Below are 27,634 nucleotides of genomic sequence, written 5' to 3' on the forward strand. Positions count from 1 at the left end.
TGGACCAGCAGCACAACGGGACATGGACCATGTGCCGATGAGGATGATGAAACTGTGACGAAAAGTAATTTCCTTGAAATTGTAATATTCTTCTGTGGTCTAGCGGGAAGGGAATTAGAAAATGAGAGGTAAACAAACTTCTTCAATTCCATGAAATCTCTATATTCACATGTTGAGAAAATCTGTCGTCCCTGATGCACCCAGACACCAAAATAATATTACAATGTTCTGTAGAGGCTGGACTTAATCAAAGTAAAGAAGACTGTTTAGAACTGTCATTTCATATTCAGCAACTTGTGGAAATATGTTTGTGTAGATTATCATTCATCCAGGTTGCAACAAACAATAAAAAATACTGTAGGCATAGAACCATCTACTGGATGAGAGTGATTTCTGTTTGTGTGACAGCTGGGGAACAATACTTGTCTATAAGGAGCCACAAAAACGGTTGAAAATACTATAGTTTGCATACCGGAATTACAAGACACGATGAGTTCTTTTTTAATTAAAAAAGATTCCCTAACATCACTCTTAACCCACACTTTTCAGAATTTATTTTGAGCACATTTGTATACTCTTAACTTCACTGAATAAAAAAAAAATTGCCAGAACAATCTTGGGTGGAGTTTAGATTGTAATTTCTAGAACAATTCTTTAGCTTTCATTTCATTTATCAGAATAAATGATCATCCATCCGTTGTCTTTACCTTCTCAGAGCCTGGATACCCAGAGAGAACCGAGAAAAGGGGTTCGAACCCCCAGACGTCTCCTTGTGAGATGACGTTCATATCCACATACGATCACGTTGCCCCCTGGACATGCTCATTTTAGTAATAAACATCACCAGGAATGTTTTACAAAAACAAAACAGCTCCTTGTTACCTGTTCTTTCTTGTTTTCATGTGAGTTGTTCACAATAAGCATCAACAATGTTCTTATATATGAAGAGCAGATGCTTTTTCAGTCTCTACAGTCGGTGTGAACTCTTACTCAGTGTGTGTTGTTACTGTTCTCTTGTATCTCTTGAAAAATGAATTTCTGCCAATTTAAAGTCTTATGTTTGCAGCCAATAAAGTCCTTGCACAACTTATTGGAGCCTTAATGAATCAAATAAAAACAAACAAACACTGTAGTATCTTCCACAAATTACAAATCATCTGACATATCTGCCTTTAATACACATTACAGCAGCAAACAGGAAACTTATTGGGACAAATCAGACTACAGTATTCCAAACACATTTATAATAGATCTCTACTCACACAGCTGGACAGAGAGATGTTAAGGGACTGTAAAAATAATGAAAAGTAACATAACCCTTTACATTTGGATTTACATTAAAAGAAAACACATTAAAATGGACTTTATCTGTTACATTCGCAATCAGTAGATAGAATTCAGTAAAAGCTTCTTCCCGGCTTCCGACCTGATGGCGGTCTTGGCTGGATGTAGGCCACACAATAGTCATTGAGGTGTAAGATAATATTTTAACGTGGTATACATATATCAGCAGCTGTTATTTGTTGTACGTTTTGTGTTTGTTAACTTGGCGCTATGAGACTGACTGATGCAATATGATGTGACCCACACTGTGGCATTTGCAAATTAAGGTAGAGACTGAACATTGATTTGTATTTTTTCATTTCATTGTGAAAATCATTTAATCAGTTTAGTGCCGTTACGTTAAGAGATGTGCTAAAGGCAAACATTTTTCTGTGACTGATTTTTTAAATAAAAAATACTGCCCACTTTAGTCCACTATTAAACTATTTTATCTTTCAAAAGTCAAGATTTTCATCTTGTTCATAGCATGGAAACAAGTTAACGTTTGACATTGTCTGAAATATCCTACAAACATTTAATAACGATGGAGGAGACCAAGATAGAGCTTGATCCTCCATGTAAGGAGGGAGCTTTGATGCTCTTCTCTCAGTGCAAATAAATTCAACCACTATCCTGATGGGTGCAGGAAGGAGGAGGAAGAGCATATCACACATGGCTATGAAGACAGGCAGTACTCTCAGGTTAATCTCACCATAAACAGCTGCCAAGATAACAACTGGGACATACAGAAACAAAGAAAATCACCCTCAACTTAAAACTTTACCAATGGTGTCACATTTTTACATGGAGAAATCTGCTGTTGTGATTATAATGACCCTTTAAATTAGAGAGTGTTGATACATGAAGAAAAAAAGAACTTAATGTAAACCTTCATGGAAATGACAAAAAGGCTGTGGCAAAATAAATTCACCCTTGCAGCTTTTGACTGATCCTGGAATAAAAAATTTAGGTTTCTAAATAAAGAAAGAAAAACTTGAAAGTGTTAATCAATCCATCCTGGATGGATAGAGAAAGTATAACTTAGAAAAATCGAATTAAGACAGAAAAGGACAGTAAAAACCAGCCAGCATTGGATTATTGGGCACGAACATCTTGAACTCGTCTTTCTTCAGTGTTGCTTGAGAGATCAGCACTTTCTATTAATCCTACATCAATGCCTCCCATCCATCAGCATCCTGAGATGTCTTTGGTTTTGCTGCGTCGTTGGAACCGCGTGTCGGCCGGGTCAAAACCTTGCTCTTGAGCTCCGAAGAGAGCCCAACTGGGGGTCCTGGCTATGTAGTCCAAAGAAGAGAAGCTCTGCTGTGCCCCACTCTCCTCATGAACCTGGACCAGCTGCTGGAAACGGTCATAATCGATCCACGTCCACCACTCACCATCTACCTTGAACTGAGAGAAGGACGACAGAAACAGGCTGGTGGGTGAGTGAGAAGAAGTGATGCAGTAATGGAGTCCAGAAGACACAGTGTAAATTAAAACATCTTAAAATGACTGGAAAAAAGACACAAATTAATGGATTAATTTATTTATGAACAAGAAAATTTTCATGTTACATTTTCATGTTTCTTATTTTAGACAAAGAAACTGTTTTACGCCGTCTTAGATATGAACACTTGAAAGAACAATCTTGTTGTGTGTCTGTCCCATTTTTACAATGAATCACCAGCATGTATCAGGTCAGACATGACACGATGACATGCTGCAGTAATACACTCAGATACAGATACTGGTTGAAAAATTGCAAGAATTCCCATTTTGTATTGTGGGATCTTAAGAAGATTGTAAGTAGGGCTTCAAAATGTAAAAACAACTGAGAGTGAGATTAAACTGATATAGACTGATCATCTTTTTTTTTTTTTTGGATGTTGTTTTGGTTGATGTTGCACATAAAATGGTGGTAGTCTGTAATAACACATCCAAACAAATAAATAAATAAGATCAAAGCTAGTGCATAGATAGATCAAAGCTTTGATCTACCTATGCACTAGCTTTGATCTATGGTCTTACTCACACTGTCCTTCTCCAAAAGCACTAGTCAGGTACTACTTTCAGTTCAACTTAGAACCTTGTTAAGATCCAACAGCGCAAAATGGGAAATCTTGCAATTTTCAACTAGTCCTAAATTTTTGATCAGGAGTATAAATGAACAACCACTGAGGGGAGCAACGTTCATGTCGAAGAGTTTATATTTTGACTTAAATAATAAAGAATTTATGGACCTCATCAGGGAGACCAAATATTTATGGAGTATTTTGCTCACAAGTGCCATTTCCTGTTAAATCAGCCTCTGTAAGTGGTTGAGGATTCATTCCACCTCCTCCCTTAGCCTCACATCTCTGCTTTTATCAATCACTGCTTCTCACCTCTTCACCGATTCTCCATCCATCTTACTGAAGAGAGCAGCAGGGGGAACGGCTGCGAGGCGAGCTGAAGTGTTAGACCGTGAGAAAAAAAAGCCTCCAACATCATTCTGCCGCTCTAATCCTGCTTGTTTTCCCAAACCAGCAGAGAGTTGGGTGACCTCTTATCTTCCCAGCATGCAACAGTGCACTCATGCTGATAATACCAGGTATTCCTTGGTGTTTGTGAAGGTGGAAAAGAGAAGCATCATAGCAAGTGAAGCAGCCAGAAACACAACACAAGCTATGTGTTCCCAACTGATGTCTAATCTCTGACAGGATGACAGTTATTGTTTGTAGTGTTTTGGACCGCTGTAGCTGGACTGGCAATGTGATTCAGCTCTCAGCATTTAAAAGGTTTTTTGTGTTGCTTTGACCAAAACCCTGTGAGCCCACTGGAGCTACTGTCTTCAGAATTAAAAGACTAACTGCAAGCAAAGAGTCACATAACAGACTTCAAAAATGACCAAAAATAAGTAGTAATTTGTGTTTATTTGACAGGCTTAAGATTTTCCTGCTGGAGACGACGGCCTGCTGAGTCAGTAGGGGCATTAAGCGTTGGAGCGCTAGCCTTTAGATGCTTGCTGTTGCTAATGAGGGCTGGGACAGGGTGGGGGTGAAAACAGCACCTACGGGGAGTTAATGTTTCTAGTAATGAGAACAGATTATATTTGTTCAGTCGGCATCCCAGCAAACAATTTCAGTCTCTAAGCAACAAAGCAAAGCTGTGGTGTTCTGTGGGATGAGAACAAGACGGCCTGTTGTTTTTACTGACAGCGTCTTTGCTGAGGATCACTGAGGATAATGAGGACTGCTCCTTCACTGAGTGCCCCAAGAGGTCCCTTCATGTATGAACAAACGCCAATAAGATATACAGTTCTTTAGCTCATGAACACACACACACACACACACACACACACACACACACACACACACACACACACACACACTTTTTTTTTATTATACAGTACTACTTTCTTATGCACACACTGATTTTTTTTATCGACTGAAAGCTCAAAGGGCAATCTAACATTTTGACATGTCTGAGCTCTGAACTCAATCTACTGTAATGTTAGTTTATTAACATGTAACATTCTCCATAACTACATGTAAACTCACAATGTGTGTGTTGCTATCGGGTGCTGAAGGAGCTTTGAAGAGCTTAAAACCGGAGTGTATCCGTCTAACCGAGAACCCAGTAGACATCCGCGCCGCCCTTGAGGAAGGCGGCCATGAGTTCAGACTAAAGCTACATCAGAAACACTGGATCATCTTCTCCATGAAACGTCAGATAGTCAGAGAACACCTGCTTGCAAATAAACAATCAGCCTGTGATCTTTCCAGTCAATGTCTTATTGATAAGCAGGTGCACATCTCGGACCGGCGCACGGAAATCCACCGACGAAAAATCCTGCGTCCATGTTGTGCTGATTTGCAGTCCACTGTGGAGAACCAGTGAGCCATCTAGCTCTAGTTTTTGGTTTGAGGGCACTTAGGGAATTCCTGACAGCATCCATGTCTCCCCCAGTTAGTGAAAAAAGCAACATGTCTATCAAAAAACAAACTGCACATCTCTCTCAAAAAGTCACTGTAAAAAGGGATGAGTTCAAGTTAAGTTTGACAAACACATCAAGTCTAGTAGCAGCACTCATTTGTAAGCGAGGAGAATAAAGGCAGCAAAACTATGAGGTATAAAAAACAGGAAGACATGTAGAACAAGAAAGAAATGCCCATCACTGGGAGAATGCCCAGGATGGAAGGGAAACTCATAATTATGGTGATGAGTTAGTGCAGGGAGGAGCACTCTCACACACAGCTCTAATATGAAAGACTCCATCAAACAGCAATATCAACACACACACAATTGACTGATGTCCTTTGCCTTTAAACTGCTGTTATGCTAGTTTAAGTTATAATTTAGAGGATTTCACACTGTCAGTTCTGTTCTGCATGGAGGCATCCAAGAAGAGAAGAATCAAGAAGAGAAGACGGGAATCAACAGAAAAAAAAGAAAATCTGATTGTCCAAAAGAGGAATCTAAAAACGCCTCCGCTGTTTGCTGGAATATTGATTAATGCACAAAAATGAGAAGCAATTCAACAGAAGTTGTTAAATTAAAATGAAAGCAGCCTAGCTAACATTTTATCTACATTTAATTAATATGGTTTTCATTTTTAATTCTGGTAAATCATTTTATGTTAACATTTTATTTCAGTTTATGTATGCATCTCTCTGCTGCTTCTCTGTTCTAGCTTTTATGGAAAAAGCCTTTACTGATGCATGAAGTCTCAAAAGATGCAAGGAGTGCAAAACACCATTCATTCTATGACAGTGGCTCAGCCAGAGCTCTTACTTAACAGTAACAAAGATCCTGTTTCAGAGCATCAAGCTCTATTGCTGCTATCAGTCTGACTGAAAGCAGAGGATAGAGATGAAGAGAATGTGGACATGAGAGTACATATGAAGAAATGCCGACTGCTGCACAAAAGAAGATGCTAATGAGGTAAAGTGCCAAAAGCAGCCATACAAACGGCCTTTGTTATATGTGTGTTGGCAAGAGTACGATCTTGAGATGAAAAAGAGACAGAGAAGAAAGCAGAGAAAGGGTGGAATGAAAAATGGTAATCACTTCAGTAACACACTGATTATTTTCTTATTGTTGTGTAAGAAAATAGAGAGATAAAGTGAACAATTGGTTTTAAACACCTTTTTAACACTAACATGTTTGAAGGCCTGAAAATTGACAGGCAGTCAGTCTTTATAAACTGGAACAGATTCTTAGATTGCATGAACACTTGAGTCAATGTGCGCATATAATGACCTGGAATTCAATCCAATACATTAATATAATGATGTGATCATGTGCTGGCTCCAAAGGAGATGATTAAATCTGACTTGTCAAGATAAACGTCTTTCTCTTATTTGTCCAGTAGTGGTATACCCATTTAAGCTTGGACCAAAATGGTGAAACTACCAACACGTCACTAGCATGACTAAAATAATTCAGTGGAGTCAGACAGCATTTATAATGTGCTATTTTCAATGAGTACCAAATCCATTGAAGCATGCATTCACATCACAAGTCTTGTATTACAATGATTATAGTAATCTAATAACACATAAATGTTTTCTATTTTCTTTTTAATATGAGGTCATTCATTTTCCCAGGAGACTACACACGGTACCATAAATATTTACATCGTATGTGTTCTGCATTTAAAATGAATTAAACCAATCACAACATAATTTCTCATTTCCTTCAAATGTGACCGTCATCTTGCTAAGGGACTCTCTGCCCCCAATGTCATGCAGTCTCAAATCCATGCACGATAACAAATGTTCTGGTTATTAGATGATTAGTGGTGAGCAGAAGGAGTGCTGTAGCACATCCCATTGTGTATACAGTAGGAGAACTATTTGTGTGTACTGCAGTCTGTGGCTCTGGCTAGAGATGACAACTTATTATGATGTGTGTTGGAGAAACAAAAGGAAAGAATTGATAACATTACCTGCATAACCCCCCAGGAGCAGGAATAATTAATTCCTCTATACTGTCTGCACCATGTATGCAGGAGGGACAGAGATTCTTTTTTTCATTAATTATTTACAATAATAATAATAATAATAATAATAATAATAATAATAATGGATTAGATTTATGAAGCGCTTTTCTCGACACTCAAAGATGCTTTACATTGGATCCATTATTCATTCACTCTTCATTCATACTTGGTGATGGTGGACTGCGTGTGAAGCCACAGCTGCCCTGGGGCAGACTGACAGAGGTGTGGCTGCCAATCTGCACCTACAGCCCCTCCGACCACCACCGGAACAATCACACACATTTACACACCAGCGGGTGCCCCACTGGAGGCAAGGAGGGTAAAGCAGCTTGCCCAAGGACACAACGACAAATGATTTGGCAGGAGCAGGAATCGAACCGCCGATCTTGAATCATTGGACGACCCGCTCTACCACTGAGCCACGGCCACCCCAAAAATTTAAACATCAAAAGGACATTAAGTAAGTTTTCTGTGTTCTACACATCCAAAAGAAATCATAGGTTCACAAACAGTTGGGATTAAAGCAGAATGTGGAAACAGGTAAAACAAGACAGTCACAGACTGTGACACCCCTAAATTCAAAATTTTACCCTGACCTACCCTGACCTAATTGCATAGGTTACTGATCAAAGCTAGTGCTCTGACCTACTGAAATTGATCAAAGCACTATCAATCAATCAATCAAGTTTTATTTATATAGCACTTAATCATGGCAACGGACATTTCAAAGTGCTTTAACAGACAGAGAGACCCACTGAACCCTCCAGAGCAAGCAGAAGTGACAGTGGCAGGAAAAACTCCCTCAAAGAGGAAGAAACTCTGGGCAGGACCCAGACTCTTTTGGGCTGCCATCCGCCTTGACCGGTTGGGTGGAAAAGAAATAAAAGGAAGATAAGAACAGGGTAAGAGAAAGAGAGACAGAGAGTGGTAGATAGGCCAGATAGAGTCAGTGTCTTTATGGTTATAGTTAGACGATTGGGGTTGTTGTCTTCAATAGATGTTTCCCATTGGTAAACTCAAGGCACAATTACAGCTGCGTGGATGACTGTATGGCGGCACGGAGGAAGAAAGGAAGTAGGACCCCAGCCGATGGACATATGAGGGGTGGTACTGGTGGGCTTGGAGGTGCAGGTCCACAGAGGATGGTCCACAGAGGATGGGCGGATGAGGGGTGGAACAGTATGGTGGCGCGGAGGAAAAAAGGAAGCCGGACTCCAGCCGGCTATGATCTTTGGTCTTACTCACGCTGGCTTTCTCCCTCGTCTTTATATCTTTATCCAGTTCCTGAGTGTACAAAAGCTGAAATTTGACTTGACCTAGTTTACTCAAGGTCAAGGTAATCATCTCATTTTCATCCCCTTGGCCGCACGAGTAATGTGTTTTTTGATCATCTTTCTATCTGTAACGGTTGCGAAGATATTTGGTAGCCTAACAAATGGACGGACAGACAGATGGATGGATGAACACTGACAATTACAATACATCACCGCTTTGAAGCCGGATGTAAAAATAAAATAAAATCTGACAACAATGCTCTAGTAACTGAAAACAAAGGACAACCAAGAGTTTGGGTTATAAATACAATGTGATAACACATCAAGCATGGTGTTCATGTTTCTGTGTCTGGCTGGCTTGAATTTCCGCTCCATCAAGGTGGCAATTAATTATTTAATTACTGATGGGCAGTACATCCTGGGGTGAGTGAGACTCAGACATTTTCTTTTCTTCATTTTGAAAAGAAGGCAAACTGGAAACCAAGTTATGTAAAGAGTAAAACAAGATCAAATCAAAATAGTTTGAACAACAAGAAGTGACTTCCTGAGCCTTCAGGAAAGCTTCTTTCAAAAGATACAGATAAAGGAAGTGTGCTTTACTTAAAAGAATATAGACATGATACATTATTATGTGTGAAGGGGTGTTTAATTCAGTCTCTCTGATAACAGTGATATACTAACAAAGTTGATATGCAAAAACAAAAACAACCGATTTGCACCTAATAAATATGTAGCAGATTCTTACACCCGATGAATATGCGTGAGTCATCAGTTTAGAGCAGACATGGTGAATGCTAACACTATTAAAGCTATTTAATGAACCCACCATGCTGTGTTGTATCAGGTTAATTTCAGGTTAGATTCATTTGATCAATACTCTACTATATTTTTCACTGTTGAAGGAAAATGCACTGGACTACAAAATAAACTATTAAACAAATGCTTGATATCAGGAATATTTTATGGAGGGCACAACAACCAACAGAGACAAGCGTTTAAGTTCTACTTTGAGAAATACGCATGCATTTGTAGAACTGTCCTTTTCATTACGAGATGCAGTTTCAGTGTTTCCTATGTTTAATTGCTTTAAGCCAGAGATTTCAAAGTGGAAGGCAAGCCCCCCCAGGGAGCACAATGTGAATTGAGGCCCCCCTGCCCTCATTATCAAAACTTGGTTGTATAACTAGAGTATCATTTATGCATGGGATCTCATTAGAGATACAGTAATGTTTGGGAACCTGTCCCTCCCCCAGAGTCAGTAATTAATAAATACACTAGAACAGACATTTTATTATTTGGTTCTGTATAATGAAGCTAAACCCAACATTAATATTGGGCTATCTGGTCTGAACAATAAGTGTAAGTTCGGCCTGAACCTTACTTCTTACCTTTGTGTGAGCAATGAGTAAACAGTTGGAGTGCTCGTGTTCGCAGGCAATCTCATACTGAGGCAACATGTCAGCCAGCTGCTGGACGAAGGCAACCACTTCCTGATGCCAGGGGACATTAGCCATGGTGAGAGTGCTGGCAGAGCTTTCCCCGCAGTACGTCACTCCCTGCACACACGTTAACACATGATCAGAAACAAAGCACAGCAGCAAAGATTCACAAAGCATTAATCCTTGGAGAGGAGCAATTGTGCTGCTGCAGTCCAAAAGTCTCTAATATAAAATGGATCTTGGCATCCTTACATTTTCCTGATCCACACCAAAAAAGATGGTAACATAATATTGTTGTTTGATAAATAAAAAGGCAGCTTCTTCACAATATTCCCTTCTTTACATACCAATGTGGTCTGAAGTCTTGACCCATTCAGTAGGGGAACTGCATCAGCATTCACAATAAGCAGCAATGGATGAGGATCTACTATCACCTGAAATGAATGTTACCTTTACACATCCACAGGTCACACAGTCCAGGCTCATCTAAAGTAACAGCAGCTGTCCTCTAAGAATTTTAATTCCATTTCCTCTGGACAGTTTCCACTGTCCTATCCTGCCTTCATTTTTATCAGATCAACTACGTTCACTCTGTTTGCACGATGACACAAACAACGGAGGAGACGGTTCCAGCTCTGGCAGAACGCAGCAGGTAAACTGCACTACGCACGCACTAGCACAGAATTTCCCACCACAACATTCTGTGTTATGGTTCTGTTAAAATATCATTTGGACCCTCAGACCACCTCTTATGTGTCCACTGATGATATCCTCAAGCAACTCATATTATCCTGAATTAAAAATTATCTGATTTGATAATATATTAAAGAAGTAGTTTGTCTTAGGAAACAACCACACAGGAAGCGTCTGATATCTGTCTCTTATTGGGTCTGTTAAAAGTGGGCAAATCCCATCTTCCGAGCCTTTCCACTCTGCACTCATAAGAGCCTGGTTATGAACTGAGGTTATTTCTTAGGCAATTTAATCATTTATGTCTTGTAGTGCTGCTTGTAAATTCACCTACAAAGCAAAACAGTAACACAAACAGAAAGTGAGTCTTATCTTCAGTGGTTCTGTTTTAGGAGAGAGTAACGATGCGCCTTGGAGTAAGGCCATAGTCAGGGGTGCTGGGCAGTATTAATGAGGGGCCTTGGTGATATCAGCCTTGCCTGGTGGTCGGCTGAATAAATATCAGCCATCCAAGAGTTTGAATAAATCACAAGACCAGGCCAGGCAGTAGGATGGAGTAATTGGAAGACATGGGAAAAGATCTTTGAGACATACAGAAGGAATGAATTAACTGTATCATCAAGGATGACGTGTTTGTGTGAACAGATGGAGATAGAGAGCTCTTCATCTTTTTACTCATGCCTACCACCTTCAACGGAATCATAAATACTGATCTTCGTCACACTGAACATTGAGTACTCTCTTTCAGTCATCCATTTCCTTCCTGACTACATGAGAGACCAGTGGCAGGTAAGAGGTACTGATGCAACTATTGGGTGATAAATAACACAACTGGACTGTGGATGCCAAATTAATAGGGAAATATACTACCCCATATGGATCAATTATTAATGGGTATGTGGAAAATTCTTGTTTCTAGTGACAGTGGGCTCATTTCTCTGCAATACCTAATTTCTACAGTTCCCTTTTTCATCTCGATCTAATGCATGTACAACACTTCAGTCAATGATTTAACTACAAACACCTGTCTTCATGTGTACACCAAAGATTTGTTTGCATTCTGGCTGTGGACATGGTGTTTAAACATCTGACAGACATTTCACTACAAAAACTACAAAACAGAAATATCACAAATTCCCTTTTTAGACTGCCGGGGATTCTCAAATTGTTTTACGAATCTTAGTAGGTACGGATCCCTGAATTAGCTAATTTGTTGCTGGAATTACAACGCACAGACAAACTTTACAACCAAGTCATTGAAGTGCTCTTGAGGAAAGAAAAGAGAATGGATTTTGTGTTTAAATAAGCCGTTTGAACAGCTGTATTGGCAAGTACGAGCATTTTATTTATTTAATCTTTCATATTTAAAAGACACTTGTTTCATCATAACGCTGTGACTGCTGGAAAATAGCCTGTTTTATATACAGGTGATGCAACATCTAGTAGTGTATTAGTGTATTTCTGTATTATGGTGTCATAAAGGATGGTCATTTCAGTCGGTTTTGTTCTGTGACGTAGTTGTGTGACGTCTATAAAGGTGTGGCCACGGGTTCTTCTGTGCCAGTGACACTTCTGAAGCACTGACGCCTCTTCAGAAGTGATGGTTTTTGTCCCATTTCAGAGACGTTAAACGCCTCAGTCTTGAACGCTACATTGGTGGCAGCGGTGGGAGCCGCTTACGGTATCATGGGATGTATTTATGCAAATTTGACTAAGTAGGACATCACTGAAGGCCTAGGTGTAAAATATACGGCCCATCACTGTTTAATCTATAACAAACTCTTTTTTGGCTTCAATAATGGACTGAATGTGTGAAATTTTCATTAAAGACCCACCGTTTGATTAATCTAATCATGTTTAGCGTTACTTTGTGTCTCAGAGCCGCACTGTTACTGCTACTGATTCTCATCGCCCTGTATAAAAAATGCAATCACATAGATCTTTCTTTCAATGAATAATCAGATAAAAAAGGTTATAATGCAGACATTAAATGCTTCATCCATCCATCCACATCCATCCATCCATCTTCTTGAAGACGAGAAAACCGTAATTGTCTATGCGCGTTACAGGTGTGCTGGAGTTGTTTTTGGAGGTGAGACAAAGCCGGCGAACCCAGACAGAACATACGGAACCCGCACAGAAACGATTCAAACTTGAAGCTTCTTGCTGTGAGGCAACAACACTACCCACTGCGCCACTGCACTGCCAATCAAATGCATCATTTACTTTGTAATACCTCTGACCCTGAGAGTAGAATTAACGCTTTAGTTTGAGTCCCCTGGTGTTGCACCAAGTCTGTCTCAAAATCTCCTTTGTGGAGACTGTCCGAGACCCTCAGATCATGAACCATTATCTGAGGGATTTGGGTGAAACGGCTGATAATGAACCATTATCTGAGCTTTGGCTACATGGGGACTCACTTTTCTTTGACTTGTGCTTAGACTGAACATGTTAAGACTGATTTGTCTCTTCATAATATGCTCATCTTAGATTCTACAATCTCATTCCACAAGTGTGGACTCTAGATTAAACTTTGTTTTCTGCTGTAATGATTAATTTCTAACCTCAGCATTTGTCCTCTGCAGGGTGTCTGTGTAGGGCCAGAAGAAAATGTTCAGTAATTTAAGCAGACTTGAGTGATAAAAAGAGCGTTTAACTTAAAATAAAGTGATGCGTAGAAGCAATGTTTGCACCATTAATTAACAAAAACCTGAGCTAAGCAATGGTGTTGTATTTTCCTGCTAATGAAAGTGCGTATTGCTTCAGACAGGACACACCTGCAGACTGGTCCACAGCCTGCACACACATTACTTTTGACAAAATACCAATTTTCTCATCAATAGTCCCTGTGTTCATACTACACAGATAATTTTACTTGATTTGAAGACTTGCGTCATTCAGAGTGGCTCTACCCCCCAGGTTTAATCAGGAGAACAGCTGCTCCAAACAATTTTACTGTTCGTATTTTATCTTTGGTTGTGACCTTTTGTGTTTATAGGGAAACACTGAATATGAAATGAGTTTGCATTCTGTCACCTTGTCAGGAGATTTAAATAATTAATCAGGATAAACAACTGTGCCTATTACATAAATGCAGGTCATGTGATGTTGTATTATTTCCCCTGCCCTCTCAGTCTACAGTATTATATGGATGGCCAAACACATGACTATACAGAGAACATTTAGTCAGTCTGGAGAAAGGTTGTTTGTTCTCTCTTTTTTCAAAATATTATACTTTTCCAAATGTTCATACATTCCATATTGTTAGAGGTGGTTTTGAAATACCACTCATATATATTTGGTGGCAGGTCATTTGAAACTATTGTGTGCATGGTACAAAAATATATAGTCACAGATGCTATTCAAGCCATTCCACATGTTGGATGCTGCCTGGTCATTCAGTTGGAAGGGTTAATTTGAGAGCTTTTGATATAAAGACAACCTCTTCAGTTATATTGTCACTAATTCTTCCTTGGATGGACGGATGATTGGCTCATAAAGCTGAGGTGAATAGCTAACCTTACATAAGTCAAAGCAGCCACAAGGGCTCATCTATCCAGCGAAGTGTGATACAGCATAATGCTGAAGGGTAGGATGGGAAAAAAGGGGAGATCAGTGAGAAAAAAGGCAGGGGTGATAATTTAAGGAAAAAGCCCAAAAGGAAATAGAATTCACCATGATGAGCCGACTCCTGCACGTTTAGATAACTGAGTTTTTACAATAGCGGATGAATCTATTACAGGTTTCCCAGTCTTGAAGGTCAGTGCTAAAAGCCACTGAATACAAAACATAAAAATGAGACTACATCATCGCAGACCTGAGTATTGGACAAACTGCCAGATAAAAATGAAGTTTCAGTCTTCCACTACAAACAAATTTATGTTATCTGGGAGTAAAGCTTCAACACATGCCGTTTCTGAACTTCCAATTACATTTTGAATGTTAATGAAATATCAGGATATGAGAAAAAGTTCACTTCACAGTGATGTAAAAACAATAGTCAATTCTTGCATTGCAGAAACCAGGCCCTTATTCAAGACTGACATTTAATAGCAGAACTTTAGCTGTATCTACTAACTGACCACAGAGGTGGGTATGTTCCATTAAAGGTTTTATTGTGTATATTCACATTAATGCCAACCTTGATCCTCGCCACAGTAAGAACAATGTCAGTGAATGTTTAGATCTAGCATGCATCTCACTTTAAAAGGTGAGATTAAAGTTCATTGAAGTGTTTATGATATTACACTAACATCCCCGCTCTAGAGAAGCCTGTATCCACTTACCACACAAAGTATTTCAAATTGTCTCTCCAATTCAATACTATGAGCTTTGTTATTAGTGCTGTCTTTTCTCTGCTACTGAGAAATGTCACGTAGTACTAGATCTGCTCACACTCCTATGAGACATCTCTATTAGAAGAGCCAGCCCAGACTCATAGGACAGCTTTGATTCAGTATGTTTTGCACCAATTAAGAGCACATCATAAACCCAATCATGAAACTAGTCGTTGACTACTTCAGCAGCAATAAAACACAGCATGTATGTAAAAATGGACTGGACGATGAACAGAAGGTAAAAATGCATAAAGGGAAGTAACAGGAGATGAATGGAGCGTGCAGAGAATAAACATGAGATACCAGAACCGGGTCATTCTTTGAAAAGGAAAAAACACCCTGGTGACAGTCAATCAAATGTACTTCAGCGATAACAAGGATGCAGCCCGCTATCCGCTGTGTATGTATGAATCAGACGTCTGTGATCCTATGTGCTATATATGACTTGTACCGTTTGTATGCTTGTAGATACAGATTTTATTCCAATTCATCCAACTAAATTCATCCCCCTAGATGCAATTTGTTTTGATGGTTTGCACACAAAACAAGAAACCTGCAAATGAGAAAAATACATCCACAAAAAGAGATAACAAGCAAAACCACCTAACAAGGATACTAGTACCTATTGATTTGGCCATGTGCCACGTCACTAATTCACTGACATATCTTTAAATGTCATACATGATGAAAGTAAACCACATACATTCTTCTTTACACAATCGTTTTACTGTAAAATACCAAAGAAAAAAAATCTGTTCTTTAAAATGGTGTAATTGCTCAAAGGATATCAGAGCTGTGACAAATCCGATAGCTTGATTTCACAGAGCACATTGTTATTGTGTATCCGTCAGCCAAGCCATTTTATTTGTGCAATATAAACAAATAGCTCCTACGTTTATGAGATTTCATAAGGATTATATGCACGATCAGCAGACTACATTCTTTTATACCCGCAGCACAAAGAAGGAGAAAGACCTGAAAGAAATGAAGAAGGTCATTTTTGTCTGCTGTTGTGGCGTTGCTAAAAAATGGTACTAAAAGAGAGATTAAGACCACTGAAGAATAAATGGATCCAGAAAACAAAAATAAACAATTATGTAACCCTCAGTGAACCTCATAATTCTATACTTTAACCTCAAATTTTCAAAAGCACTACCACCCTCATTTTCGGGAATGCTAGAAGAATAAACTACAAAATGTTAAGAACTTAATCAAATTAATAAAAAGACATACAGTACTGTCAAACACTGGGAAATAGTAAAACACATTTGCAAAGCCTTTGAGAAAAAAATTGCAGTGAGTATGAAAGATTTTGAGAAGCAGCTATTTAAAAGAGAACAATGTAGAGACAGGTTGAAACAGCACGTTAGACCGACAAAATGATGTCCAACAAGAATCATCAAAGGCAAAGTCACAAAAACATCAAGATGTGTCCACAAATATATTATAGCGTGCTTGTCTCTCCTTTTCATTGAAGTATTGTGTTAGCAAAGATAGCACATAGCAGAATGGCTAACACAGTAGCTGGAGTTTGTGGAAATGTTTAAAATTTTCAAAATTATCAATGGACACGATTCCTGACAAAACAACAGTTGTTAAGGCTCATTGGAAAGCCATTGCAATTTTTTATATGGGTCATGAAAAGATGCAAAGACTTTCCACTGTGTGGACAATGGGTGGAAGGGGCAAAATACAAATCAAATACAGGGTGTACTTATTTAAAGGAGGAGCAAGGGTGATGATTGATGGAAGAAGAATCAGCTTGTTAGTTTAATAATGTTAAAATACTGCCTGGCCAGCGGTATTACCCAGAGCACTTCAATAGGGGCAATGTGAAAATCACTCCCTATACAAACAGAGGCCCTTCATAAAGTTGTGTTTGGTTTCTGAACCACAGCTTCAACTGCAGCAAGATCTCATTAGAGTACTGGTTCCCTCAGCTCATCATTCTGACTTGACAACTTGTTTTTTTTTTCTCTGACCAGGCTTCAAGTTCAGAGGTGTTTTCGCAAAGGTTATGTTAATGTGAACATGAATGTAACTGTCAGTCTAAGAAATGTCACCAACAAATTGATGCATTTGTCTGTGACTGCATGGGAGTAAGAAAAAAAAAACCTTTTAGATGAGCAATTCTCTCTTGAAAGATTATTTCTCAAGAAGCAAATAATTTAATATTTAAAACCAGACTGTCAATGATTTTAAATGCTTCAAACACTGTCATTGTTGTGAGGTGCCCAGGGTTTATTCTGTGAATAAAGCATGACTAATACTATTTCCTTCTCATAAAGACAACTTTTGGGTAAAAGGCATGACTGCAATCTCAAACACTTCAGGTAACCATGTACTTTGTCACTTACTGGTGACTTTCAGCATGAAATCACCCAAAGGAAGGATGCATTTTTATTCTCAGGACAAAAACATGCTGCCAAACCAATCTTCATGGTTTGGGATTCATCAAAAACTCAGGAGTTTTATCTCTGCATGAATTTTTATTACATATTAATTGCATGTCTATATGTCAAATACACCAACTAATCACCACTTCTAAACAATAAAAGAACTTTATTAATCCCTCAATGGGTTTTTTTTTCCCACTGAAGCATTGTAGTATATATTTAAACATAGGACTGTTCAGAAAAGTTGATGGATGTAAAAAAAATTAAAAATCATTGCCTTTCACTTCTATCAGAGTGAACTGTGACAGCAGTTTACAGTAATGTTGGGTAATGCTGCCTTCAGATTATGCTGAAGTGAAACAGTTCGACCAACAGGCTGTTTGAGGCTCGGACATCATTACTGCCAATGTTCTTCAGCATGGAGATTAAACCCAAATTGTTCTCCAAATCTCCTGTCGGCTGATGGGTAAATTTGTCACGGGCCGTTCCCAGTTGTACTTCTGTGTAACTACACAGAAGGCAGCTGAATAAAATGATTCAGAACACAAGTGAATGCCCACAGAAAAAAAAAAGGATATAACGGATTAGCTCTTATTTCTGGGATCAGTGGGATCCCTGTGCAATGGGCCGCTGGTGGTACGCCGTTAGCAGGCAGAGCAGGAATGAGATGTGTGCTGAACTATGACAGGGTGAGGGGGCGTATTCCCCCAACGTGGGAACAACTGTTTCATCAATGGTAATGGTAACTTTCCCTGTGGGACACCTTTTACTTGTTCTCTTGGCTTCATGGTGTGTGTGTGTGTGTGTGTGTGTGTGTGTGTGTGTGTGTGTGTGCGTGCGTGCGTGTGTGTGGGCACGTGCATATAGGTAGATGGAGAGCAGACAAATTCAGCACGTCTCCTTATAAAAACCATGAGTTTGTACCCCGGTAGTCACATGAAAACAGAACACAATTGAATTAACAGTCAGAGCTGTCTTTTGTTTCTGACAGTTTAGGAAGGATAAATTAATTCTTCTTATTAGAAACTTTTTTTGGAAAAAATTAGTGTTAGAAAAAAAAAAAAAAGTATAGTCTTTGGACAGTTCAAAAGGAATGGGATGAACTACATCAGATAAAAAATTAAGAGAAAGGAGGCAGAATACAATAGTAAACAAAGAGCAGTACAGTGTTTTATGCTCAAGGGGAACAGGAACTGACAATAGAAGGAAATAAAACAATATAAAAAAAAGCAGCACCCTAAACAGAGTGTTAATGTAAGTAGAACGTATACTGTATATTCAGGCTTCAGAGCGAGAGAAGAGATGCAGTTAGATTGTTTAAAGTCTTTAGTTTATTTAGCAATAATACCACAGTTTGAAATAGCATTGGGGTAAAAACAACCAGGAGGTTTAAAATATTAAACTAGCTTAAAGGACAACTGCGTCTCCCACGATCAAAGGCAGCCAGAAACGGAATCATGCTTCTTGACTAAATGTTTTATTTACTGGCAAATAATTCATGAAGTTAGACAAATATGAGTTTAGACCTTGAAGCCCATAAATAATCAATGCATACAGTATAAAACTTAACAGGTGTAAGTGAGAGAAACAATATTTCATCGTGCCCTTTTCTTCTAAGATGAAACAAGAATTAGAAAAAAGAACTTGAAGAAAGTTCAACCTTCTACCCACTGATAGTAAGGTCCTCATTTGAAAATATATTTAGTAAGCCTGTAGAACTGCTTCAACACAGATACTTCCTGTTAAATTGTAATTTGAATATACTTGTAGAGTTTTAGCTGCTGGATTAGGTTTCTTCACATTTCTGCCTTTATATCATCATTGATAAATTGGGGTCTAACAGAACCCTATGTGATGCATCTGTGGTTGCAAACATGGTGCTATTGCTGTAAAACCAGCATGGTTTCCAAGGATACAGAAAGTTCACTTTTAGGGAATATCTTAATTAAGCATAATTGTGACAGCATTTTCTATTAAGAGGATTTACTTCAGATACAAATCTCAGACCAAGAAAAAATATGAAAAAAGGGGAAGCCATAAAAAACAAAAGATAACTGTGCCATAATAATTATAGACCAATAACTGAGAACTGAAAGGGAAAACACAAGTAATGATACTTTGGAGTTGAAGCCACTGAGTCCTACCTTGACCTCAACGAAGTCCGGTTGGCCCAAAGCAATAAGCTCTGAATACGCCTGCATCTCCTCCACATTCCAAGCCTTGACCAGCGTCAGTCTGTACACTGTCCTCTGTCTCTGGATTGACAGACAAGGTTAGGAGATTAAAACAGTCCATATGTGACAGCATAAACATGACATTTTTGTGGTCATAGGTAACTCGATGCATTTCCATATTCCCCTTAATAAAGAACCACATTAAATAAGATTTCAGTGATTTATCAATCAAGTTATTCACATGGACCTGGTGCAGGTAATGTCCAACACCTAGCCAGATAGATTCTAAGGCAGAAATTTTGTTTTTGACAATCGATACTAATTATAATTTATATTATATATTCAAAATTTATTTGAAAAACTGTAATATATATTTCAAATTCGAACTGATATTGCTGCACTTATTCTAGTCAGCTTAGTCAGCAAGCACCTTATTTCTGTCTAAACTATGAGAGGAGATAAGGCAGAGTTTCAATGTTTTCTACTGCTCTACAACAGCCTGCTTACTGTAAAACTGCATGTGTCAATATTCTATCGGGCAAACCAGGAGATTAAAGTTACTGCACAAAATACTATCAAACATGTAAAATCTATTTAATTTCCATTTCTTTGTTTACTGCACGTTCACCAGCTATTAAAAGCTTTGCATCTGCATAACAGAAGAACTTGACAGACATATTGAAAGAGTGGGGTGGGAGGACTCCATGGGTTGCACAAAAAAAAGTGATCTGAACCACACATAATTAAAGTTTTGTAATTGAGAGCAATGGAAATGTTGTCTCCATAGCTCAAAACTGCTCTAAAAGGCTGTATTTTGTAATCAAGCCACTTCTCAAAAAACCTAACCTGGACCCTACTGTTCTAAATAATTATCGACCCATCTCAACTCTCCCGTTTTTACCTAAGATCTTGGAGAAAATAGTCGCTAATTGGTAATGTGATTTCCTTAAATCCAACAGTTTCCTCGAGAATTTCCAGTCAGGTTTTAGGGAACATCATAGTACGGAAACAGCACTTGTCAAGGTTAGCAATGACCTTCTAACTGCTTCAGACAGAGGACTTGTTTCTATACTGGTTCTCTTGGACCTTAGTGCGGCGTTTGACACAATTGACGACAATATTCTTCTGGCACGACTGGACAAAACAATTGGTATTAAAGGATCAGCACTGAAGTGGTCTAAGTCCTATTTAACTGACCGTTCCCAGTTTGTTAACGTTAATAACGACTCCTCCCAGTCAACTACAGTTAGCTATGGAGTTCCTCAAGGCTCGGTTCTTGGTCCAATACTGTTTATCTTATACATGCTTCCTCTGGGTAATTTGATCAGGAAACACTCCATCAACTTCCATTGTTATGCCAATGATACGCAATTATATCTCTCGATTAAACCTGATGAAGTCAATCAGCTGTGCAAAGTACAGGCGCGTATCAAAGAGATCAAAGATTGGATAACCAATAACTTTTTGCATCTCAATTCTGATAAAACAGAGGTCATTGTTAGGGATGTAGTGCCAAGTGATATAAAAGCCTTGGATGGCATCACATTTGAGGCCAAAACCACTGCGAGGAACCTAGGTGTCATCTTTGATCAAGATCTCTCATTTAACACACGCATCAAGCAGGTTTCTAGAACAGCCTTTTTCCATCTTCGAAACATTGCTAAAATCAGGCATATTTTAAAACGGAATGATGCAGAGAAATTACCGTAATCCATGCTTTCATCACTTCCAGACTAGATTACTGTAACGCACTTTTTTCAGGCTGCCCCAAAAAGTTGCTGAAGACTCTTCAACTAATTCAGAATACTGCTGTCCGTGTCCTGACCAGGACCAGTACCCGAGACCATATTTCTCCTGTGTTGGCTTCTCTGCACTGGCTTCCTGTGAAAGCTAGGATAGATTTTAAAATACCTATCTGCCACTCTCTCTGTCTCTCTTTCTCTTTCCCTGTTCTTATCTTTCTTTGATTTCTTTTCCACCCAACCGGTCAAGGCAGATGGCCGCCCAAAAGAGTCTGGGTCCTGCCCGGAGTTTCTTCCTCATCGAGGGAGTTTTTCCCTGCCACTGTCGCTTATGCTTGCTCTGGAGGGTTCAGTTGGGTTTCTCTGTCTGTTAAAGCACTTTGAAATGTCTGCTGCCATGATTAAGCACTATATAAATAAAACTTGATTGATTGATATTTTCTCAATGCATTACAAATGTCAGTAGAATTCAAAATCATCATATAGGACTCTTTTGTATTGCTTGTGCTGTATGCAGCTGCTGAATTGAGAGTAATCATAAATGTTTAACTTAAAAAAGCTGTTGGGTTGTTTTTTTATTGAGGTCAGAACACAGAAAACTTTCAAATATGCTTGAGTAACTTTCTCTGCAAAAATCCTGCACACAGTTCAGCGATGTGGATTCAGGCTATTGTTGCTGTATGGCAGAAGACAGGCCATTATTGAAAAAGTAATGGAGAGAAAGAGAGGCCAGGAAAGACAATGAGAGGAGATGAAAGAAGGGGAACAATGAGGGCATGAAAATTTGATGAAACAAAGACATGAGTGAATGAAAATGCCAGAAGAGACAGTATTTTCCTCTCATTTCCTCACTTCCTGGAAGGGTATCTATAATCTTCCGCCCTTTCAGCCCAGTAGGGAAGGGGATAATTGGCCAGTGGAGGCACAGAGGTGAGCTACCTATACCAAATCCAGCACTGAGACACAACTCAATCAATCCTCAAGGACACTGTCAGGGAGGTCAGGTGGGAGGAGGCGAGCTGTCAAACAGGGAACAGAGAGGGATAAGCGCTCAAGAAGGGTCGAGATGGAGCTCACCATGAAATAGAGACAAGAAGCACGAAATGAGACAGGGAGACTTTATTTTAGGAAAGATAAAACTAACCATAGTGTCACACTGACGTGTAAGAACAGATGTTTGACTTCTCTAATCCTTCTGATATATAGATAAAATATGTACTGTATGTAAATATGTAATATTTTTTAAGCAAGGTTAGATTTATAAAATATGCACCAAACCCATTGAGCGACCATCATTCATCTATTAAAACTAGGTCGAGGCGGACAACCGCCCTCCAGAGTCTGGGTCCTGCCCGGAGTTTCTTCCGGAGTTTCTTCCTCATTGAGGGAGTCTTTCCGTGCCACTGTCTCTGCTTGCTCTGGAGGGTTCTGTTGGATTCTGTTGGGTTTCACCGCAACAAATCTATTTGGGATAGGATGGGGTGGTGGCGCGTGGACATGCAGCGGCTCCTCTCTCTCCCATTAGAGCAGTTCTTTCGTGTTTTTTTTACTGCTTGTGGGTCTGAGAGGACTGTAATTTTATCTGTGCTGTATGTCCTGCACATTTAGTACATCTGACAATAAAGTTGATTTTGACTTTATAATGACAGTATTTCCTCTACGGCTATTGACTTATTGAATTCTAAGATGTTTACTTATAATTTACCAGCAGACAGAGAGTCCACACACCGTTATTTGCTTGTTAGTATGGGGTGAAATGGGGATCTAGATACACTTAGGAATGCAGTGATCCATCAGAAGTTATTTGCCTCAGGTTCTGCAGCCTCTAATACCTCAGACTGAGTGGTAATGAAATATGTCTGTAATTTATTAAAGCATTAAACAAGAGGAAGTCAGACCATTAATGACATTATAGACGTGTGTAATAGAGCTTCCTACAAACAACTCACATCTCTCTCAAGGTCATTTTGATCACGCACCCCAGCACAATTTTTTTTCCACGCTTTGGCTTTTTAGGAAACACATTAAAGAGGAAATTGATTTACACAAGGGTTGTGATGGCAGGATGCAGGCTGTGATAATGGATTTTCCCTCTGTTCATCAATGCTAAGAAGACACACAAGGTTATCGGATGCACATTTTTAAGCTGTAAGTGTGCATATTGGAGACAGATCACACATTTAATAGTGGGATTACACGTGAGTGTTTTTATTCTTATGGTGCTGGCAGTGGGGTATCAACTTTGATGAGCTCAAACTGTTTCAGGATAAGGAATGAATGATGAGCTGTTCTTGCTCACACCCATTAATTTCCAATTTTCTGCTGTTGCATAAGACAAAGTAGATATAGGGACATCAAGATCTGGGATTTCTGAAGGGATATCTGAAAAAAAGTAATCTGTTCAAAGGGTGTTAATTTGTCTTTTCAATTCTTTCGATGACATAAGGATAAGAGTTGACTTTTGAATTAAATCAAAACTGTTCTCTTGGGAAAAAAAGTATGATAACAAGGTGATCCAGATCCTTGGTATCAGTAATATTTGACACCAATTACTTTTGTTCTTACTAGAAGTGAGGGAACATGCACTTAAATTAATAGAATAGTACTGAGTAGCATACCTTGTCTGTCAATCAAGACTATTATCTCTCACATAAAGTCCGATGTTTTTAATTTTTACCTGAGAAATTAAAAGATAAAAGATTAAAATTAAAAAGTTAAAAGTAGTAAAAAAGCTGCAAAACAATAATGATCATGTTTTTTAATAATAGCTAATAAGAGAAACTGGAGACTGACTTCTTTGGTCATTAAAGCCTTTAAAAAGTCACTAATACTGTACAGTGCACCCTGGTTCTTTGTGGTTAAGGCGTTACAGGAACCACACACGATTAACGAATTCTGCGATCTAGCGGCAAACTATTTCTCTTATTATTTACGGTAATTTAAATGTTTAGGACCCTCCCCATACTGATATTAAACCACCTTCTATCTGTATTACCTTTTGCCACACTTTTATCGACTGCTTAAAGCACTTTTGTGTCTCACGTAAGACTCACGGAAACCGGGCGCACTTCCGGATGCCGTCAGCCAATAGAATGCATGTACGGTATCACATGACTGCCTACCAAAAATCAGCAGTGAGGTGAAGACGCAAGAGTTAATGCTCGAGGGCGCACTGTATTTCACTAAAAATCCTCAATCCCATCCCATCAGTGGTAAAGACATGAACATAACTGAGCTTCCATGGTTTCGTAACAGTGAAAACTTTCAAGAACAATTTCAGGATAAAAATGCTGACAGAAGCATGTCAGTCTGCATCACCATTCCCTAAATGTCATCAAGTGAGGACCGTTTTTCTTTTTTGAAAACTTAATAATTAAGGGTTTTCTTTTAGAGTTAGGTCACTTCTGAAGATGACCATTGCAGAATAATAAAAACCAGAAAATTCCTAAAATACAATGAATGAAAGGAATCTTATTGCACAGGAAACAATTTGTCCAACACTTCATTAAATCCTATTGATGACTGATACATCATTTACACACACCAAACTAAACTAGAATCAAGGCAGTCAGAGACTGCAAGATTCCACGACATCCCTGAATTCAAAATTTTACCCTGACCAACGTTCCGGGTACTACTTTCATAGGTCAGGGTGAATCAAAGCACAGGTAGATCAAAGCACTAGCTCTGATCTATAGTCTTACTCACGCTGGCCTTCTCCCTTGTCTTTCTATCTTATTAGTATAAAAAAGTTGACATTTGACCTTGACGTAGTTTTCTCAAGGTCAAGGTCATCATGTCATTTTCATCCCCTTTGCCACCCGAGTGATGTGCTTTTTGTTTTATCTTTCTATCCGCAACGGTTGCGAAGATATTTGGTGGACTAACAGACGAATGGACAGACGAACACACAAACACTGAAAATTAGAATACTCCACCGCTTTGAAGCAGAATGTAGTTACACAATACATCCCCTTCGCGGAACGTAACAAAGAACAGTAAACTCAGTGACACTGTTGATGGTTGGGATATCAAGCACTTTTCTACTGTACAGCCATTGTTAAACTTCCTTCATACAATTGACTTACCATCCAACCTCTTGTTCACAGTCTTCTTTTGAACAAAAAACGTGAACTAACTCAGAACACATCTCACCTTTTCTCCAAGGGCCTTGAGGCTGTCCAAGAAGCGTGGCCAGAAGTCCTTGAAAAGTGGTCGGTCAATCCTCTTGAGACTGTCTCTGGTGCTGGCGTCCACACTAACATACAGCTGAGTGACTGGCACCAAGCTCCTGGAAATTACAAAAAACATGGAGAAGACAGGTAGCATCAACGAACCGCCTTGAGAAAAACCGTCAGATATGAAGGGAAATACAAAACCAAGAAAGCTTTCACACAAGATTTAAATGTAAGGAAAACAAAAACAAAACTTTTTCTTGATGGTATTCAGCGTCCCTGATTAAGCAGACTGCCACACTCATTCAGTCTGAGACAGGACAGAAAGCATCAGCACTGCTCTGTTTCACTGCCTTTATTGTCACATGATTCAATATAGATGTAATGATGTGAAGTCAACCACTGCGCTGTAAACACAACACATCTTTTACATAAGCAGGATAACGGATAAAAGGAAATAAGTGTTTCACATTAACATTAAACAAAGACATTGACTTAATGTGTGTGATGGAACACTGACAAACAGAATGAGTCAATGGAGCAGTCAGAGCCACGGAATGTCCAAGACAAACACCAGAGGAAAACTCATCTTTCATTTGAGAGAGAGACAAAATATTTGCTGAGCAAGGGCTAATTACTTAAAGACACAAAAATGATGAAATCAGCTTCTCTAGATTGTGTGAATCTCCATGGAGGAGACTGACAAGACGGGAAAAAATAACTCACAGTTGCTGCCCTTGTCATCAACATGCTCAATGAATAATTGATAAGTCAGTTCATGACTGACAAGTTAGCTGAAAAAATTGGTTGTCAGTGATGTCCTGATCCTTCAGTCTGCAAGGCTTCTGGGTAGAATGGTGTTGGCTGGTTTGGGGTCCAATGAGTGGCATAAGCCAGCCAGAGACAATCTTATGTCTATTTTTTAAATAGTACAGCTGTGGCCAAAGGTTTTCAGAATGACACAAATAATAATTTTCACTAAGTCTACTGCCTCGTGTTTTATGATGGCAATTTGCATGTACTCCAGAATGTCATGGAGAGTAATCATATAAATCGCAATTAATTGTCAAGTCCCTCTTTAGCAAGAAAAAGAACTTCATCACCCAAAAAATATATTTCCACTGCATTCCAGTCCTGACATGTCAGAAGGACGAGCTGACGTGTCAGTGATTATCCCGTAATCACTGGTCACAGTGTTGATGAGGACAAGGCTGGAGATCACCCAGTCATGCTGACTGAGTTAGAATAACAGACTGGAAGCTTGCTGTCATTCCTGCTTGCTCAGGAATGGCAGCAGGCGAGTGTGAGTGCACCTGCATGCACAGTGAGGCGAACACTTTTGTAGGATTACCTGGTGACAAGAAGGGCAGGAATGAAGCCACTTCTCTCCAGGAAAAACATCAGCGACAGACTGATATTTTGCATTGATTGGACTGCTGAGGACTGGGGTTAAGCAGCTTAATCTGATTATCTTACTGCTTTATGTGCTTTCAATTGCAACTTGGGGACGGAAGTTTTTTGAATCGAATTGAATTGATTTAACTACCGGTGATTGTCAATAAAAGCCTTTGGCCCTGATGAAATGCTTGTAATTACACTTCAGTATGTTACAGTAACTCATAGTGACAAATGATATAAAACCACTGAAACCAGCAAATTTTGTGAAAACTAATACTTGTGTCGTTGTCATAACTTTTGGCCATGGCCGTATTTGACGTGTACTTTACATTATTTTTTATTGAATCTATTGAGACTCAAACTTTGTGTGGAAAAAGTTTGAATATTATTTAGTCACTGAACTCAGTTACTGCTATATCAGCAGAAACAAGAACAGATTTCAGTGAACCAGCAAGCGGGGTTTGGAAAGAATGTAAACTTCAGGATTGGAGCACAGGCTTTCTGCAGTGACAGTTTAAAAGGACAATTCAGGCACAATCAAGGAAGATATCTTAACTTAATGATGTCTTATCATGAAAACAACTTCATTTTGACACACAATGAGACACGTCCAATTTAAAAATTTAAGATTTAACCATACTTTGTGCTCTTTGAGTCCTTGGAAATGTACTTTGATGACATTATTTTGTTTTCTTTTAATGTT

The 27,634-nt window shown here is 39.0% G+C and overlaps 1 protein-coding gene across 1 annotated transcript in view; it reads right to left on the reverse strand.

Annotated features, from left to right (window-relative positions):
- Positions 1–1,145: 1,145 nt before the first annotated feature.
- The window catches only part of tyw1 (tRNA-yW synthesizing protein 1 homolog (S. cerevisiae)), a 48,045-nt gene continuing 21,556 nt past the window's right edge, over positions 1,146–27,634 (reverse strand). The window contains exons 13-16 of the mRNA XM_068318222.1: positions 25,514–25,649; positions 19,587–19,697; positions 9,969–10,136; positions 1,146–2,733 (exon numbers count right to left, since the gene is read on the reverse strand). Of these exons, the coding sequence (XP_068174323.1) occupies positions 2,512–2,733; positions 9,969–10,136; positions 19,587–19,697; positions 25,514–25,649 (637 nt within the window). The 3' untranslated portion in view covers positions 1,146–2,511. The remainder of the gene's footprint in view (positions 2,734–9,968; positions 10,137–19,586; positions 19,698–25,513; positions 25,650–27,634) is intronic.

The sequence above is a fragment of the Antennarius striatus genome, chromosome 6, assembly GCF_040054535.1.
Source record: "Antennarius striatus isolate MH-2024 chromosome 6, ASM4005453v1, whole genome shotgun sequence".
Lineage (NCBI taxonomy): Eukaryota > Metazoa > Chordata > Actinopteri > Lophiiformes > Antennariidae > Antennarius > Antennarius striatus.